The sequence below is a fragment of the Pezoporus occidentalis genome, unplaced genomic scaffold (genome assembly GCF_034315485.1).
Source record: "Pezoporus occidentalis ecotype Australia unplaced genomic scaffold, CSIRO_AGI_Poc_V1 ctg46, whole genome shotgun sequence".
NCBI classification, from domain to species: domain Eukaryota; kingdom Metazoa; phylum Chordata; class Aves; order Psittaciformes; family Psittacidae; genus Pezoporus; species Pezoporus occidentalis.
The window spans coordinates 5,405,391-5,421,805 of NW_026915791.1; the positions used below are offsets into that span (position 1 = coordinate 5,405,391).

General features: G+C 39.9%; 1 protein-coding gene across 1 annotated transcript in view; it reads right to left on the minus strand.

The window, feature by feature from the left end:
• Positions 1 to 1,752: 1,752 nt before the first annotated feature.
• Positions 1,753 to 16,415, minus strand: part of RTF1 (RTF1 homolog, Paf1/RNA polymerase II complex component) — a 34,742-nt gene continuing 20,079 nt past the window's right edge. Inside the window, exons 6-18 of the mRNA XM_062635753.1 lie at positions 15,615 to 15,726; positions 14,649 to 14,784; positions 13,881 to 14,058; positions 12,920 to 13,002; positions 11,065 to 11,152; positions 10,870 to 10,977; positions 10,223 to 10,300; positions 8,936 to 9,057; positions 8,514 to 8,571; positions 7,889 to 7,966; positions 6,678 to 6,773; positions 6,266 to 6,377; positions 1,753 to 4,547 (exon numbers count right to left, since the gene is read on the minus strand). Coding sequence (XP_062491737.1) covers positions 4,441 to 4,547; positions 6,266 to 6,377; positions 6,678 to 6,773; positions 7,889 to 7,966; positions 8,514 to 8,571; positions 8,936 to 9,057; positions 10,223 to 10,300; positions 10,870 to 10,977; positions 11,065 to 11,152; positions 12,920 to 13,002; positions 13,881 to 14,058; positions 14,649 to 14,784; positions 15,615 to 15,726 — 1,356 coding nt within the window. The 3' untranslated portion in view covers positions 1,753 to 4,440. The remainder of the gene's footprint in view (positions 4,548 to 6,265; positions 6,378 to 6,677; positions 6,774 to 7,888; positions 7,967 to 8,513; positions 8,572 to 8,935; positions 9,058 to 10,222; positions 10,301 to 10,869; positions 10,978 to 11,064; positions 11,153 to 12,919; positions 13,003 to 13,880; positions 14,059 to 14,648; positions 14,785 to 15,614; positions 15,727 to 16,415) is intronic.

Below are 16,415 nucleotides of genomic sequence, written 5' to 3' on the forward strand. Positions count from 1 at the left end.
AACAGCTGGAAAAGTTCAAGATGTCACCACAAGTGTGTGTGTTTATACCTCTGCAGTCCAAATAACAAAGCAGAAAAGAAAGCTGCCTTTTCTTTTTAACCCAGATAACTCCACATTGTCTAAGAGTAAAGAAATCACTAATATATTGATATTCCTTCACCAGTGAGCAGGAGGGGGGCTAAAATCTCAAGGGGTTGATAATGGTGCTAAGGTAGAACCAGCAAGTGCTTAACTATACCAGCTATAACTAAGAAGAAAAAAGGTAAAATTTCACCCATTTTTGGCTATTTAAGCATCTCCCTCTAAAAGACCAAGTTACTGTGCTGAAAGTAGCAAGGCTGCATACGTATCAGCAGTTTAAATACCAAAATTTACAGTACATTGCCCACAAATAAGAACCCTAAAATTCAATGCTTATAATTGTCTGAACAAGTGCAATGATCTTCTAGTTAAGATGGAGAGAAAACCAAAGCTGCCAAAGGCCAAATTTGAGATGACCTCCACGTGCCTTTTTACTCCCCAGTCTGTATAACCAGTGACACATTTCTGCCCCCTCCTCATTCTGTTCTCACCTTCTTCTGCTTCCATCTTCTGCTGGGAATGAACAAGCTATGAAGCACTTTCAACACAGCTCTCTGATTCCTCTTCCTTGGAGGCACAACATCTTTTCCTCTGCTTGATAATCCTTCCCTAAGCCAGTTAAAACACTGTCAACTCATCCTCAAGATGCACATGCATTCAAAAAAAAGCTCATAAGGAGGTGGAAGACTCAAAATGTATTTTGCTGTTCAAAGTGCATCACAGGCACACTTTGCTATCAATCTCACTTACAGCTCTTCACTCTACAGTGCAACAGGCTGAGTCTTTCAGCCTGGTTAGGGATAAATCTAGGGAGAGAATTTTGTTTCATGGACAGCCCTAGTATGAGCTCTACAGACACACACCCAGAGCGCGCCAGAAAGTATCCCTATGCTGGGAAAAGCCACACAGCTCATAATAATTGACCATGTCTGAAAGACAACTGTGTGTGCATGTAGGAAGGGGATGGGGTCAATGCACACAGGGCTGATAGGCAAAACTGGAGAAAGCAGTATGAAATTACTTATAGAATCATAGGAACATCTGGGTCAGAGGGGAGCTCAGAGGGGTCTCTAGTCCACCCTCCTGCTCAAAGGTGGCTGAGCTGCAAGGTTGGACCATGTTATTCATGACTTAATCCAGCCTTCTCTTGAAAACCTCCAAAATAGAGACAGAACAATCTCTCTGGGCAACCTAGTCCATTCTCTGACTAAGGTCTGAACTAGGACCTTAGGAGCTAAGGTCCTAAGGGTGAGATTTTTCTTCCTTACTTCTTGACAGATCTTGTCCCATTTCAAGTTATGCCTGTTGTATGCCTCATCCTCCCACGAAGCACCCCCTGAGAACAGCCTTGCTTCATCTCACTCTCTAGCTTTCTCCAAGTTCAGCTACGTGCTTTAGCATCTCTGATTACAAAAGTAGTTTGGATATCCACAAGATGAGCAATGTCCGTGTTTTCAGTGAGATGCAGCAGAGGTACAAGTGAACTGACCTTCAAAGAGGCTCTGCTTGATTTTAGGAATAGTTAAGAGTTGTTAGGCAGTGATTTAGGAGTCAAGTCACCCTTGCAAAACAAGAGGCTTGCTTCTCATTACTTACAGTATTAGTATTTTAAACAAGAATGTCCAGACAGAAAACCTTTAGCACCTCAGATCAAGGGATAAACAATCAACCTTATTAAACCAACAAACCAAGTTTATTTATAGAAGTCTGTACAATTGTGATGAACTATGCTAGGACACCAGTGAAACAAAGCAAACAAATCTCTCCCTCTCTAACAAGTGGGAGGTGTAGTCACTCACCTTTACATGCACTTAAAGGAAAAAAGATACAGCTTTCATACACAGTTCTGTAACTATTCAAGAGTAATTTCTTGATGTATTATTCTCGACATAAGAGGTTTGCATGGTAATTTACTGTTACCTCTTTTAAAACCAGTATCTCAGCATAATCCAGAGATTTTGAGAGGGTCAGTGGCAGTTTCATAGCTGCAGATAACCAAGATTAATTCATCATTCAGGTCTGCATTCTTAACTCACTGCTCTGGTTATCTCCACTAAAAATTACTTGTAACGCTGTACGGGTCTCATTGACATTTTGGCTGTAGTACAACCTATTCTTGTGTTACCAAGCGTGGAAGTTACCTAAAACCAACACATCAAGGGCAAGCATATTAAAAATATTGACTTGGAGTTAACGTTACCTTTTGAGACCACTTGTCACTGCACCTCAGAGCTCTGAGGCATTTCTGTGGTAAAAGCAGTTCCTGATTTGGCATTATCTCTGCACAGCACTGGAGAGTGATTGTTTGGAAAACTGGCTATTGCAAAATGAGTTTAGATATTTTTTTTTATTACAAATCTGTAACATCATTGAAGCTGTTGGGAAAAAAAAAAACACCAAAATCATATCAAATGCATATGTACACAGAGAATCATGATGTCTCCTATGAAGTTGGTATGGCAGATTCCATAAATTCACTCTTAAAAAGTTAAAAGTACATATACCTGAGCCTACTACAACTCCAGAGAAGCTGCTAAAATAGGCCACCAAATAAAACAGTCTATGCTTACATATTTACAGAATAACCCACATGTGTCCTAGAAACATGGACTATTCAGTAAATAAGTACTGGAGGACTTCGGATTATTTGTTTACATGGTAGGTAAGAGCTGCTTCATAGGTTTTCTTTTTATACACAGTTCATAGTATCAATCTGCACACAATTACATGTTTCATTAAAGCTACTGTTAAAAAAAAAACTGGAAGAGAAAGTTAAATAAGAACTAGATTAAAGTTTCATTAAGAATCCAACAAGAAAGTATCAAACACAGGTTTAAACACAACCAGTGAATGATTTCAGAAAAACAGTAATGCTCTGACACAAGAAGAGCATCAGCATTTTCCCTCTTCAGGGTCCCCCAGAAACATTCCTATCCAGTTCAGTGCTTAAGTTATTAGATACGTACTGGCCTGAGTAGGAACAAACACGTGCTTGCACGCTTACCTGAACGAGGGCCTCTAACCTTTTAGACTTCTAATTCTCTTTTAATTTAGTTCTTAGCCCCATATATTCAGTTGTATCTTGTTTGGAAAAGTTCTTTGTTAAATGTCACTTATATTTACACTTTGATTTTCTAAATTTTTTTTTACACCTGAGTGATAATTTAGCTGTCACTTTGTGTCCAGTCAAATATTCCATAAAGCCATACAATTCCTGTGCTAGCGTTGCACTCTTGTACCAGTTTACATTTGAAAAACGAGCATCAGCTACCTCTCATACATTACCCACTGACCTTTCTATTATGTCCTTACTGTGTCCTTCCCCTTCCACACAAAGTGATTTTGTTTGTTCATTTGTTTATAGAAGCCCTGTTTCAATGGTTCACAAAGCAAGAAACAAAGTGAGCTGGAGCCCAGTAAAGACATGATGACTTACAAATGCATTATACTGGAGGCTTGGAGAAGGAACTAAAGCCCAATCAATGAGCACCCCAGGGCCATCCCAGAAAAAGCTACTCCACTCAGTTACAGCTGGAGACTCCAAACGTGCTATAGATGACAAGTCCCACATCAAGAGCTGCGTGCCTCTCTCTCATCAGTTACGTACAATTAAGAAAGGGAACGTGAAGTTAAACAGCTATTATCAGCCAAGCCGTTTTAGTAAGAAGAATCACATTTAATGAGTTTCTTTCTTGCAATTTCAGATGCTCAAGTACAGCTGGTAGAAATTCAGAACAGCCGTAAAGAACTGTGACAGACGGATACAAATAGTACTGCAGCTTAAAAATGATAAAAAACACCTGAAAAAAAGTCACACGACCCTCCCAAAAAAATTTACACTTTGAACCTAAGCCAGTTTTTGAAGATTCCCTTCTCCAAAGCTAGGATGAAGGAGGAAGAAGAAGAGGAAGAAAGTGCAGATGACCTTCCAGCCACAAAGGTCTTGCGCCAATGTTTATTCATCGTGCCTGTGGTGGTATCTGGGGGAAGATCACCAAGTGCCGATCCTGCAACCACCAAGACATTCCTATGGAAATCCAGACCTCAGGCTAATACTGAACACAGAGTGGACCAACGAGCTGCATCAACAAAATAAAAACAAAACTCAAACTAAAAGAGATGGGGAGACCCCAAATAGCACAGATCCACATTTGTGAGGGGGCAGGAGGAAAGGGCAAGAAGGGAGGTCTATACAGTAAATAGTTGAATGGTTTATGTTACAGATGACTGGCAGTTTTAAAGAGTCTCTTCCCAGCTCCATTGCTGCTCCAACCCAGAAGGAAGAACTGAAAAGTGAGGAAGAAAAGGTAGGACATCGCCATGGAGCATGCAGGATCAGAAGCAGCAGAGTGGGCATGCTCAAATAAGCCCCCGCCTCTTTTTGTAGTCCTCCAAGTTCAATGATCGCCGAGGGGCACCATCTTTTGCCGGTGGAGCCTTGGAGGTGATGGCCAATGCTTTAGATTCTGTTGGGGATAAGAAAAGAATGAGGATCGAAATACGTGTAAACTGCAGGCTTTTACTTGTTGCTTTTGCTAACAACTTCACCACAAAATCACATATAAATCAGGTTAGACCTTCAGTTAATACAGGCACTATCTGGTAGCTTATCTTCATAGGTAAAGCATGTGCAATTTTGACTCTGCTAATCCAGCTTTCTGCTGATAAGTATACTTTCATTTCTTGAGAAAACTACTCTATAGCACACTGAAATCACAATACAAACAGAGCCTTCGGGGCCTTTCTGGGATCTTTGATATATCCTTATCCCATGAGAACAGCAAGCACAAAGAGAGATAATAAGCGGAGAGAAGTAGACTTTCCTATCCATGCCTACAATGCACATTTTAACCAAACCCCAGGCTTTTCTGTTAAGAAAGAAAACTGCACAAACCAAAATGCCAAAATGGGGTTCTGTGAAAAAAAAACATGCTTAGACTGTGTGTCGCTCATCCTTCTCAGTCCCCTTCCTGCTTTTCAGCGTCCTTTAGTGCCTAATGCCTAACATCTGCCTGCTAACTCCCTGAAGTTCTTAACTCTCACTATCTGCTTTAGGAAGTCTCCTACCTCATTCTGTAGTCTTACGCCCAGAGTTACAATCCTGACCTACTTTGGAAAGACAACCTCTCCTACTTTCCTTTCTTGACAAGGCTTTAAGTCTTTGTGCATTCTTACAGTACTTTCTAACTTTTCCTCCAAGAAACTTCACAGCTCTAATACTAGGTAATGCAAGAAGGAATAAGCTTCATGAGTCAAATTGCACTGGTACGCCCAAATGCTCTCCCTCCACTGGAAAACAGCTCAATAGGATGAGAGGAAACAGTCTCAAGCTGCACCAGGGGAAGTTTAGTTTGAATATTAGGAAAAAATTCTTCACCAAAAGGGTTGTCAAGCATTGGAAGAGGCCACCCAGGGAAGTGGTTCAGTCTCCATCCCTGGAGGTACTTAAAAGACAAGCAGATGTGGTGCTTAGGGACATGGTTTAGCGGTGGACTTGGCAATGTTAGGTTAGTAGCTCGACTCTATGATCTCAAGGGTCTTTTCCAACCTAAATGATTCTACTGATACTGAACTGTTCTTGCCACACATCCCAGGCTCTCAAAGTCAAGATCACAAAGAGAAAGGGTCAGCAAGTTTGTGCCTATGAGCATACCTTCACCCTCTCCCTCTGCCCAGCATTTTGGTTTTTTACTTCAATACTATCTGCAATACCAACGTTAGGGAACAGTATCCACATAGCAGGTACACAGATTATGGAACAGGACATCAGAAACCCATTTCTCAGGACAGATATGCTTTGATTAGACAAATTAACAAAGCAGGTATCAAGGTAGGTATCAATGCTCATCAAATACAATACTCTTGTGAGCTCCCCAGAGATTATGCAAGTCTGTTAGATAGACACTGTAGAATGGAAGAATACATCAGAAAACACTCATTACCTTTCTTCCTAGGCATTTGGAACAAGGATATGGGGATCTACAAGCTTTCATTGACACACAATACAATTTTTCTTGTTTTCTCAATGATGTCACTAGCACACATCCACTTCTCAGTTCAAGATACTCATCAAGACAACAAACATGGAGTCTTTGCTCCCATTTTCAAAAGCCCACCAAGGAAGAAGTGAGCTCTACCATTATGAGCTGGACAATCACACCCCAGATTCAGCAGGAACACCCACCTGAACTGGGAACCTGAAGATCAATCTTTACATCAAAGTCATGCACTTTGAAAAGATCTTCTGAGAGGTCACTGGCTGATTTGGAGTTCACATCTTTATCCTTCCCTTGACCCTGAAATAAAAACTACAGATAAGTCTCCAGTCCTTACCGGACCAGAGAAACAGAGATAAAAAAAGCTTTTTCCCCACTTCTGTCACAAACACATTTAAACACACTTAGTTTAGCTTTCATATCGCTAGAGAATACAATTTTCTTTCCCCAAGAAAAAAAAAGCTGCTTCTTTTCTATGATAATGATCTGCAGGATACCTATTTCTAGCACTGAAGCATGCACATCTACTATTAGTCATAGGCTTCTAGAGAAAAATGATGATGGGGGAGAAATGTAACAGAGACAAAAATGGAAACTTGCCTTACTCATGTCCTTTGGAGCATCTGGTAATACACCAGACCCATATTTTGCATTAAGCTGGGCAAGAATGGCAGCTTGGACAGCAGGATCTCTGGACTGCAGAGGGGAAAAAAGGAAATAAAAAATGAGAAAGAAGGAAAAAAAATCACTGTATTTAAATCCACAAAAACTAAACTGTCATTTTGTTAGAACAGGGCTCATATCTATGAATCTAGAACCATAAGAGGCTGTAGATCAGTTAGCCCCACCTTCAGGATCTGAGACACAACTGAAATCACCCTGATATCTGTGTAATGTAACAAACTAAAAGCTATTCTTCAGAAAGTCTTTCTATGAGAAAATGAGAAATACTTTTCTTGTTGATATGGTTTGCTGCCATGACCACTCTTAACACCACCACTAGATGTACTTGCATTCAGCTTACAGTTCTGGCTACTGGAGAAAAGAAATCTTTAGAAGACTATTTTCTTTATGTAACAGTTGTCTACCATAATAAAATTACTCAGTTATGATTCTTTTCTAATAAAGAATTGTTTCAGAAATGATTATTGAATTCAAACCCTGCAGTAAGATTCCTTTTCTATTCCCTTGCCAATTTATGGAGACAGATGAGAACCAGCCTGACCAGTTCTTCTTTAAGTACTGATATCAGAACCATATACTGTTCCAGAATAAGCCTCAACAAAGTCAGATTATGTAGAAGTAGGAGCTGACCACCCTGCTCTCCATCATTTATACAGCTAGCGACTGCAGTAGCAGGTTTTGCAACAGTGTTATGGGGGAAGTTCCTGTTGAACTACTTTATTCATTACAGGCCCAAAATGTCTGGTATCCTCTCATTTCACAGATCTTTCAGGAAAGTTTCAACTAACGAAAAGTGAAACATCTGAAGCAAGCTGTCTCCCCAGAGCTAACTAATCTGAGTAATTCTATATATAAGAATTCACTAGACAAAAGTCTAAGCCTGCTTCACTGTGTACATACCCACATCACCCATGTCCTTCTCACTTTGCATTAAAAAATAGTACTTTTTCTTTCTTTGGGGATAGTGAAACCAGGATCTCACTCAACTGTATCTCACCCTGGCATCTGGAGCATTGATAGCAGCACAGATGGAAATGAATACAAACATTTTCCTGCCTGCTCTCTGCATTACATTGGTTTCTGTTTCTCTGCAAATTGTCTCAATTGCCCTTAAGCATTGCACTCACGTTAGACACTATTGTGGGCTTGCATTGTCGCCTAGTAAAGGGGTCCATTTGTTGGTTTTTCATGCTATGACTTTCAGCCTGAAAAAGAAAAAGCACATGGTTTTTCAGTTAGCTGCTTGCACCCTTGCAAATCCTCCCACAGCACCCTGCCCATGCAAGCATTCATCAGCTGCCTATAATATCAAGATCAGAGGAAAACCAGCAACAGCATTAGACTGGAAAGATTTGAACACACTTATTGTCCTATGCTTCACAGGGCAAAACTGTCTTTGTTGAATATAACATACCAAATAGGTGCACAACACTTAGGATTGGCTAAACAAGCTTATTTTTCCCTTATTAGAAGTGTCACTCCAGAGAACTGAATATTTCCTTTACTTTTATTCTCTGAAGTCTCCTTTCTGATTTCTTTCCCAGATAAAATGAACTATATTATTACAATCAGTAATCTGCTGATAACTGAGTTGATCAAAAGGAGAAAGCTATCTGCTTTAAAATCCTGTCATTTGTCTATATGAAAGAGTTTACAGATCATTAGAAAAATTAGTAACTTCACCATGTAATTATCCCCCTTTGCATCATTTCATCTCTACTTGTACAGAAGTATTAATTCAGCACTACTTACCACAAGAGCCTTCTCAGACTCAACAATATTCCACTCTCTATTTCTCTGGTTGATGTAACTGCAGGAAGGGAAAAAAAAGGAGGGTAGGGGGAAAGAAAAATAAAGTGACTGTCATTTATCAATCCCTACACAACAAAACGCCTGATAGCACTCTTGCAGCTTCATTCTGATCACAGATTATTCTTATTGCAACACAACTGCTATCTGGGGTATGTGGAAGAGGATTTACTTTTTTAACAGTTTTAACTGAATGACAGAGACAAGCAAACACTAATAGAGCCATCACAATACACATTTCATGAATATATTGTACAGGAAAGAAGAGACAAAATCTGACCATTAATTCACTACTGCATTAGTTTCTCTTCTCTGTGTATTTTGATTGATATAATTTAAGAAAGTTCGCAGTATCTGCTACTTACCTGATTGCCGAAATGTTTTTTGTTCGTTGACGATCCAGGGCCTCTGCTCTCTCTTCAAGTTCATTAAGCTGATCTTGAATCTGTTTGGCTTTATCTTGGTCCCCCAAGTCCTCTGCCATAGCCTTCAATCAAATAGTAACTCATTAGGCATTACTCCTTACCTCAGAGCTAGTCAGAGAAACAAGGGATAGACCCATGAATCAGGCAGCTAACCCTATTGCAGCTGCAAATGCTCTAACCTGCATGGTAAGAAAAAACCAAAGAGCTAAACTCTCCTTATAGCTAAAGGCAAAACAGGACTTCTTACTCTGAAGAACTCTGAAGACCTTTGAAACCCCTTAAACAAAGGAAGGAACATGAACACTAGTCCCAGCATGAGGAGGGCAAGTCAGCTAGATGGTTTAACATCACTATTTACCAGCTCAGGAAAAGAATTACCATTTCTGCAGCTGTGAGTTGCCACTTCGTTCAGGGAGTTGGAGAATCCCCTACTACACCACCAGACCAACAACATTAGCTTATTATGCCACCTGGTGACAACAAGCAGAAACTGCACCCTTCTGCAATGGAAAACTAAGCAATTTACATATTCGTGCATAGTAAAATCATGACCAAACAGTACAGTTAAACCAGAAAATGTAAAACTAAGCATTAAGACAAACTCTTTGTTTTTACTGTATATTAAGCACGAATTTATGGTAAAAGGACTGCACAAATAAAACCAAAATGTGTTATACCTGTCTTCAGAGATACTGAAGACTTTGTTTTCTTGACTTCTCAGCTTTGGCTTTTCAGGACTATTAGATCTATTTGTAACAGGAGGTCTGCATGTAAAACACTTCAGTGGCAAGCAAGTAAATCTTGTGGCAATGCATTCTTTTCAGTATAAAGTGACAATTTGGTCACCCCTGAGTAAAAGACAATTTAACATGACTTTTTTTTCCCCTATTTTTAAAAGTATAGGAAATGAACTTCCAAATGGGGTACTTTGGGAGAAAAAGAAAAAAAAGGAAGAGGTTTCTAAAGCAGCTTAAGACCTTCTTGTTTAAAGGACACAAAAAGAGCCAGCTATAATTGTTGGCAATTGCCCTTAGGAAAAAAAAATGCAATAGCTTTAACTGGGTTCTAAGTGTTCTGAACTCAGCAATGAACCTTGAGATCCACCTTTTAGCTGCAGATTTAAAGTCAAGCTTACTGCTGACTACTGCCAAAATCCAGATGAGCGCTTCATGAGTTCTTCAAAATCAAAGACTGCATTAAGCTTGCAGGCATCATCTCATCTCTCACCTTCTCCTTTAACAGCTGAGTTTTCTTCATTGCATAATTTGGAGGTGCTTTTCTGAACCTTTCCTTCTCTTTCACAATCTGTAAGATGCAGAGGAAACAAGAAGGTGCAAATATGAAATGTCTATTTCAGTACTTGGACACTAGAAGCAGTAGATCAATATCACTTTAGAAATGTACTTACTGCCACAGATTTTTTACTCCTGCTCTCTCTGCTGCATTTTTAAATCTGTGCCTTGGTAATGAGTTACAGCCCCATTACCCCTACTTACAGCCTACAAAAGTCTTTTACTGGTCTGTATTAAGCAAGTATTAAACTGCAGAAACTGTGATAAATGCATGTTAGCTGTCAGCTTTCCAGAACTTGAGAACTAAGTTGCCATACTCAAGTTAGGAGTTTAGAGCTCTGCAACAGAAGTTGAAGGGGAGGTAACAGGGCACAAAGGATGAAGCAAAACAGGAGTGAGCGCCAAACAACAGGTGGATCACCGAGTCACTCTATTCAGTTACGCAACTTCATTTTGAGCCTTTTTCTTCTTTTTAGGGAGCAAATACTATGACCATTTTGCTTTGTAACAGCTAGTGCTCTACTCCATGAGTTCCTGTCACCTTTAAGCACTGCCACAGCCTCATTACAACACACTGTTTACCTCCTCAATGTCCTGGTCATTGAACTTATAGTTGAGAGCTTCTTTGATGGACACTTCCTTCTTGTTTATCTCATCTAATGTGGGTAGCTGCATTCCAGCAGAGAACATCTAAACACAAGAGACAAAGAGGTTACTTTCCACTAAGTATTCTTGGCAGAAGGCTGCTAAGAAGCAACTAAAGTCTGGCAAACTTACCGCTTCTTTCCACTTCATAAACTCACTTTCAGTAAATTCCTGATTTGAGACAAACTCCAAACGAAACACACGTGAATCACTGCCATGCCTGCAACAAGAAAGTAACAACATCCGTCTCTGATGGTGCAGGGCTGTGATCTTGGATCTATAGGTGTAAACTGACTCAAGAAGCCCAAAACCAGATGCATAAGCTACTCTTGTGGCTCACATGATATCTACTCCTGACTTCAGTCAGGTCAGCAACAGGTCAGGAGCATAGATCAGCTATTTGTAGTAATTCAAAGGAATACAGACTTCAGTCTGCAGGAAACAGTCGTGGAGCTGTGGCAGTAAAACCCTCAGGAGGAAACCAACAGATCTCTCTCACACCTAAGCCTTATATTTGGTGGTCCATGGCATGATCTTCAGAAATACAAAACTCCTTCATGTTTGGACCAGTAGAAGTAACCTTTAAGCAGTACTGAATTACACAATCTAATTTTTCATTTGTTGGCCAAGCAAAAGCCAGAAATCACTAAACATTTTCTGTGGAGCACTGCCTTTGGCACTGCCACCTAACTACCACTACTATACTGCTACTAGCAATACTAAAACTAGTTGCCATGGTGTAAATTTCTCTCAAAGCATGAAGCTCTCTCCTGAGGTAGCCTAAGAAGTTACTAAATGTTGTCACACTGGATTTAGACGAGACATTCTCCACATGCCTTCCTGTTTCTCCCCAGTGGTTAATGTCTTTTTGTCTTATAGGATGTTTTGTACCGTAACTTTTAACCTTCACCTCATGATTCTTATAAGGACGTAAGAGAACTGAACGGAAATCAGACTCCACTGTCCATTGTCTCAAAGATTGGTACGAGAAGCAGAGTTGGGACTCCACACAATCCACTGTCTGAAATAAGACTCCTCTGTCCATTATCTCAAGGATTGCTTACAGACGTGCAGTTGAAGAGTTGGCTGCAAGACCAGCAAAACTGGATGCACGTGATCCACCAGGAATGCACAGTACATTAAGAACAGAGGTACTCCCCCAACACATAAAAGGAGAAAAAGGTAATCGCCGTGATCCTCGCACACCTCTGATGACAAATACGGACCCTTGTGATCACCCACCACTGGTGACAACTACTCATTCTGGGTGACACCCACACCACTGAAGATGGCTACAGATCTTCGGGACGCCACTGGATACACAGTGGTGACTACCCCTCTGCACTCTGAATTCTTGCTCAATTTCTATCCTTTTTCCCTGGTCTGTCCTATCTCTATCTTTTTAATAATAATCATCACCTTTTTATATCTTTTTATAATAAACCAACTGATCAATTATGGTACTTGACCTCACTTGCGTCTTAATTTCACTCTGGGGATCACAAACAAAACATTTCTGACACTAGGTCTGACGCTTTATCCAGTCAGATCGTGACAAACAGCCACAAGAACAAACGAGAAATCCAATGCTACCTTCAATTTATTCCCTCCAAAGCATATTCTGTGTTGTAACACGTATACCAGACCCAATTGTGTATGCCTTTAAAGGATACATATTTTCTCACATCTGATAACAGCAGGAGAGAAAAAAGATACGAGTTACTGTGAAGCTCAAGAGGTACAAACTGCTCAGATGCCAACACAAACACAAGTCCCTGCATGAGATTTTTCTTTTTTTTTCTCATTATTTCCATCATGCCCAAGGGGAAAAACAAACAAATCAACCAACCAAACACCAATATTCTGGCAGTAGATGTTGTGATATGGTCCAGTCTGCTTTATAGCTCTCATCTCCAAACCAGACACTATGGCAGAGAGAGGAAGGACACTGATTCATGAACTGATGAGGATTACTTTGGTATCTTACCTCAGCTGCAGTCCTTTGTTTGTCCGGGTACCACCAAGCTGGTAAACCTTTGCAGTCTCTACCACACCAGTTATTTCAGCAACCTGTATCACAGAGTAAAATAAACAAGAGGGTTTTTTCGTGTCCTGGAATATATCTGGCATATTCAAGCATTTTCACTAGAGATCAAAAACCTTTATCTAACAATTCTAACTAGATCAAGGAAAGCAAGATTCTTCAGTGTACATTATCAGGTACTGAATTAGTTGCATCTGAATGCATGTATCACCTTTGAGTGGACAAATCATACCATCTGAGTGCTTGATGCAGTTTTTTCACCTCTCAGTTCTGCCTTCCTGACCAAATGGTGTTCACTTTTCTACTTTTCTACTTTTTCTATTTCCTTTTCAATTAACACAGGTTTGGGTTACCGTATGTCCCAAATGAAACACACCAGTGCTGCTCACATACTAAACACAGCCCCTCTAGGGACTTCTTATAATGCAATTTTAATTATTGCATCCTATGACTGTGCAGTTGCAGCAATGAAACAGAAAATCAAAACAGTGTTCTCAATCACCCTCTCTTCTGAGGCACACTGATGTAGTAGGAACACTTTGTAAAAAGAACTGAAACCAGACAATAACTTGGGAACATTCCCAGAAATAAGGAGTGAATGTTACTCATCCTTACTTGGCCAAGCAGATTCCTGAACTCTAGTTTGCAATACAAATGATGAGACAAGACAGCATGAACCAAAGATGGAAGAACAGGCTTTGTCAGTGCTCTGTCTCTCCTACTAAATCTCTCTCTTCACCTAGCTGATCTCCTCCACTTCAGCAGCAGCAATTACATTTTCTTATTCTAAGCAATCTTTTTATATTAATTATTCAAACAATCACAGGCACCCGAGAGTTGCAAAGCTGCAAATATTATATTACAGTCTTATAAAAAGAACTAAATCCCTTGGAAGTAAACTCACCCGATAAACAGGTTTGCTGTTGTGATTTCCAATGCCAATTCGGACAAAACACCCAGTGACTGTTTTGGCAAAGAAGGGCATATGACACCAGCGCTCCAGCTTGTGTCGCGATAACCGCACTCGGTTCAGCTCTTCAGGCAAGGACACTGGCTGGGACTTAGGAGGTATTTCTTCTTTCCTGATTTGGGAAAGGTGAGAAAGAATAAAGAAAAGAAAGTAGAAGCATAATCATCAGAAAAAGGGTCCTGAGCTAGGTGCAGCATGAGTGATAACTATGTAAATTGCTAGTCAAAGGAAGGATTTATCATGCACTAGTTGACTGTAGGTATGTGAATTTAGCATTCATGAGAAAGGATTAATGTAAAGTCCCAGACTTGTTCTTTCTGATACCACAAAGCAGACTCATACACCAATGCAGTTTATAGGCCAATGCTTTAAGCCAGCACACATCTCTACCCTGCTGGTATGCCAGGGTTCTGCAGCTGCTCAGCTCTAGGATTAAGCACATCTGTAAACAACAGTGTAAATGGGGCTCAAGGTAACAGCAGGGAACTGCAGTTGCAAGCCTGTTCAGGGTCAACCAGTCCCATGCACCATTATGTAGAAGCCAAGGACTCGAAATCTGAGCAATGCAGGTGTACCCTAAACCACTTTAGAGACACTGAACTTCCCCCAGACAATTTTCTACGACAGCATGTGTCTACATGAAGCGGATCTTTCTATGAATGCACACTTACAAGTAATCGTAGTGTAGTGTTTACTACTTACTCTTCCTCTTCATCAGAGGATGACGATCTGGATGAGCGATCACTTTTCTCACTAGACTTATCATCCTCCTCCTCCTCTTCATCATCAGAGTATACTTCACTGGTTTTTAATGGCTGTTTTTTTGCAAGCAATTCAGCTGGGTGAAGGAGGACAGAGAATAAGGAAAAATAAGCTGTAAATTTTTAATGAAAGCTTCCTCTTAGAGCTGAAATCTTATTGCATTTTTTAAAACAAAAAAACAGGCAGGTAGCTGTTTATTTTATGCTGGATCCAAGTACCACATGTTCAAATCCACTAGTAAACTAAGCACTCCATATTAGACATTCAAAGAGAGAAATCAAAGTATTTAAAAGCATCTTAAATCTCAGCTGTATTTATCTTCAGTCTCCCAACTTGTCTGCACACAGTGATACAAGATGGGCATAATAGCTGGATATACAAGATAAAACTATTATGATCAGACAACTCATTGCTATTTTGCAAGGAAAAAAAAATCTCATGTTTGGAGAGGACCACAGTAATACCCAGCAGAGTAACAAAAAAGGTTAAATCAAAAGTCTGGCAAGATCAACACAATGATGCGCCAGTGAAGAAACAAGCAAATGTAGACAAGGTAGCACAAGTACCGTAAGCACAGTTCAGATGGTTAAAGATTAAATAACAGAATCTAAGCAACCAATTCAAATCCATGAAATAAACATTATTAAGTGCCATTCAATGGACTGCAATGGAAGTTTGCTTTCTTTTCAGACCATTCCAAAGAGGGGCAAGGCAGAGAAATACAGCATCAGTGATACCCAAAATACCCAAGGTTATCAAGTTGAGCAAGAGACCAAGGAAAACACAGACACAATTCATTGACTCCAAGGTGTAGGGATGTTGTATTAACTAGAGACAGGATGTAGCACTTTCAGAAAGCTGTAATAATGCCTTCAAAATTGCAGCAATAGCAACACGCTTTCATACCTGTTCTGTTCTTCCTTTTCTCTCTTTCTGCCTTTAGCTCCTCCATTGCCTGAGATTTCTTGTCTAGCTTCTCATCCCGCTTTGATCGCCGCTCTTTGTTATGTGACATGACCTAAAAACATGCACAGAAGATCCCTCAACACCAAGTGCAATCCACAAATTGAAATGCATTAAAACAAAGATGGTTTGCACACTTCGAAAGCTCCATTTTGAAACAGTCTTGTTCCCCAAGTTCATTTTTAGAGGCTATGGAGAGTGAAATCTATCTAAAGAATACTTCTTTTTTCTACTTCAATGAACATATTTACACTTCAATGTTTCTGCCACCAAGTTTTAGTCTCAAAACTCCTCAAAGTTAAAAAAGAACTAGAGAAATAAAATGGAAGCAATTCTGCAACAAGTAATGAGGAAAAACTGAGTGAATATTCTTCCAAGTCTTGATTCTCATCTAATCAAGACACTTGTTCTCATTCAGTTGCAAAGAGAAAAGTTATGTTAAAAAATATTTAAAGCAGAAATAAAGTCATGTGTAAAGTCTGCAATACGGATCCAAGTCTTGAATGCTGTAAATCCTCTAATCTTTTCAGTTTCTAGTGGGTCTACCTGGAACACCAGGTAGCACCGAAAGCAGTTTTTATAACAAGCATAAGAGACAGTCATTTGAGGTAAGTCAAAGTCATTTCTAGAAGGCACTGTAAAAGAACTCTGTAAAGATCCTTTTACATACGCACATGTGTATACTGATTAGGAGAAAACTCCAGGAACAAACTCTCCAACAGAGTTTCAAGTTGACAAGCAGGT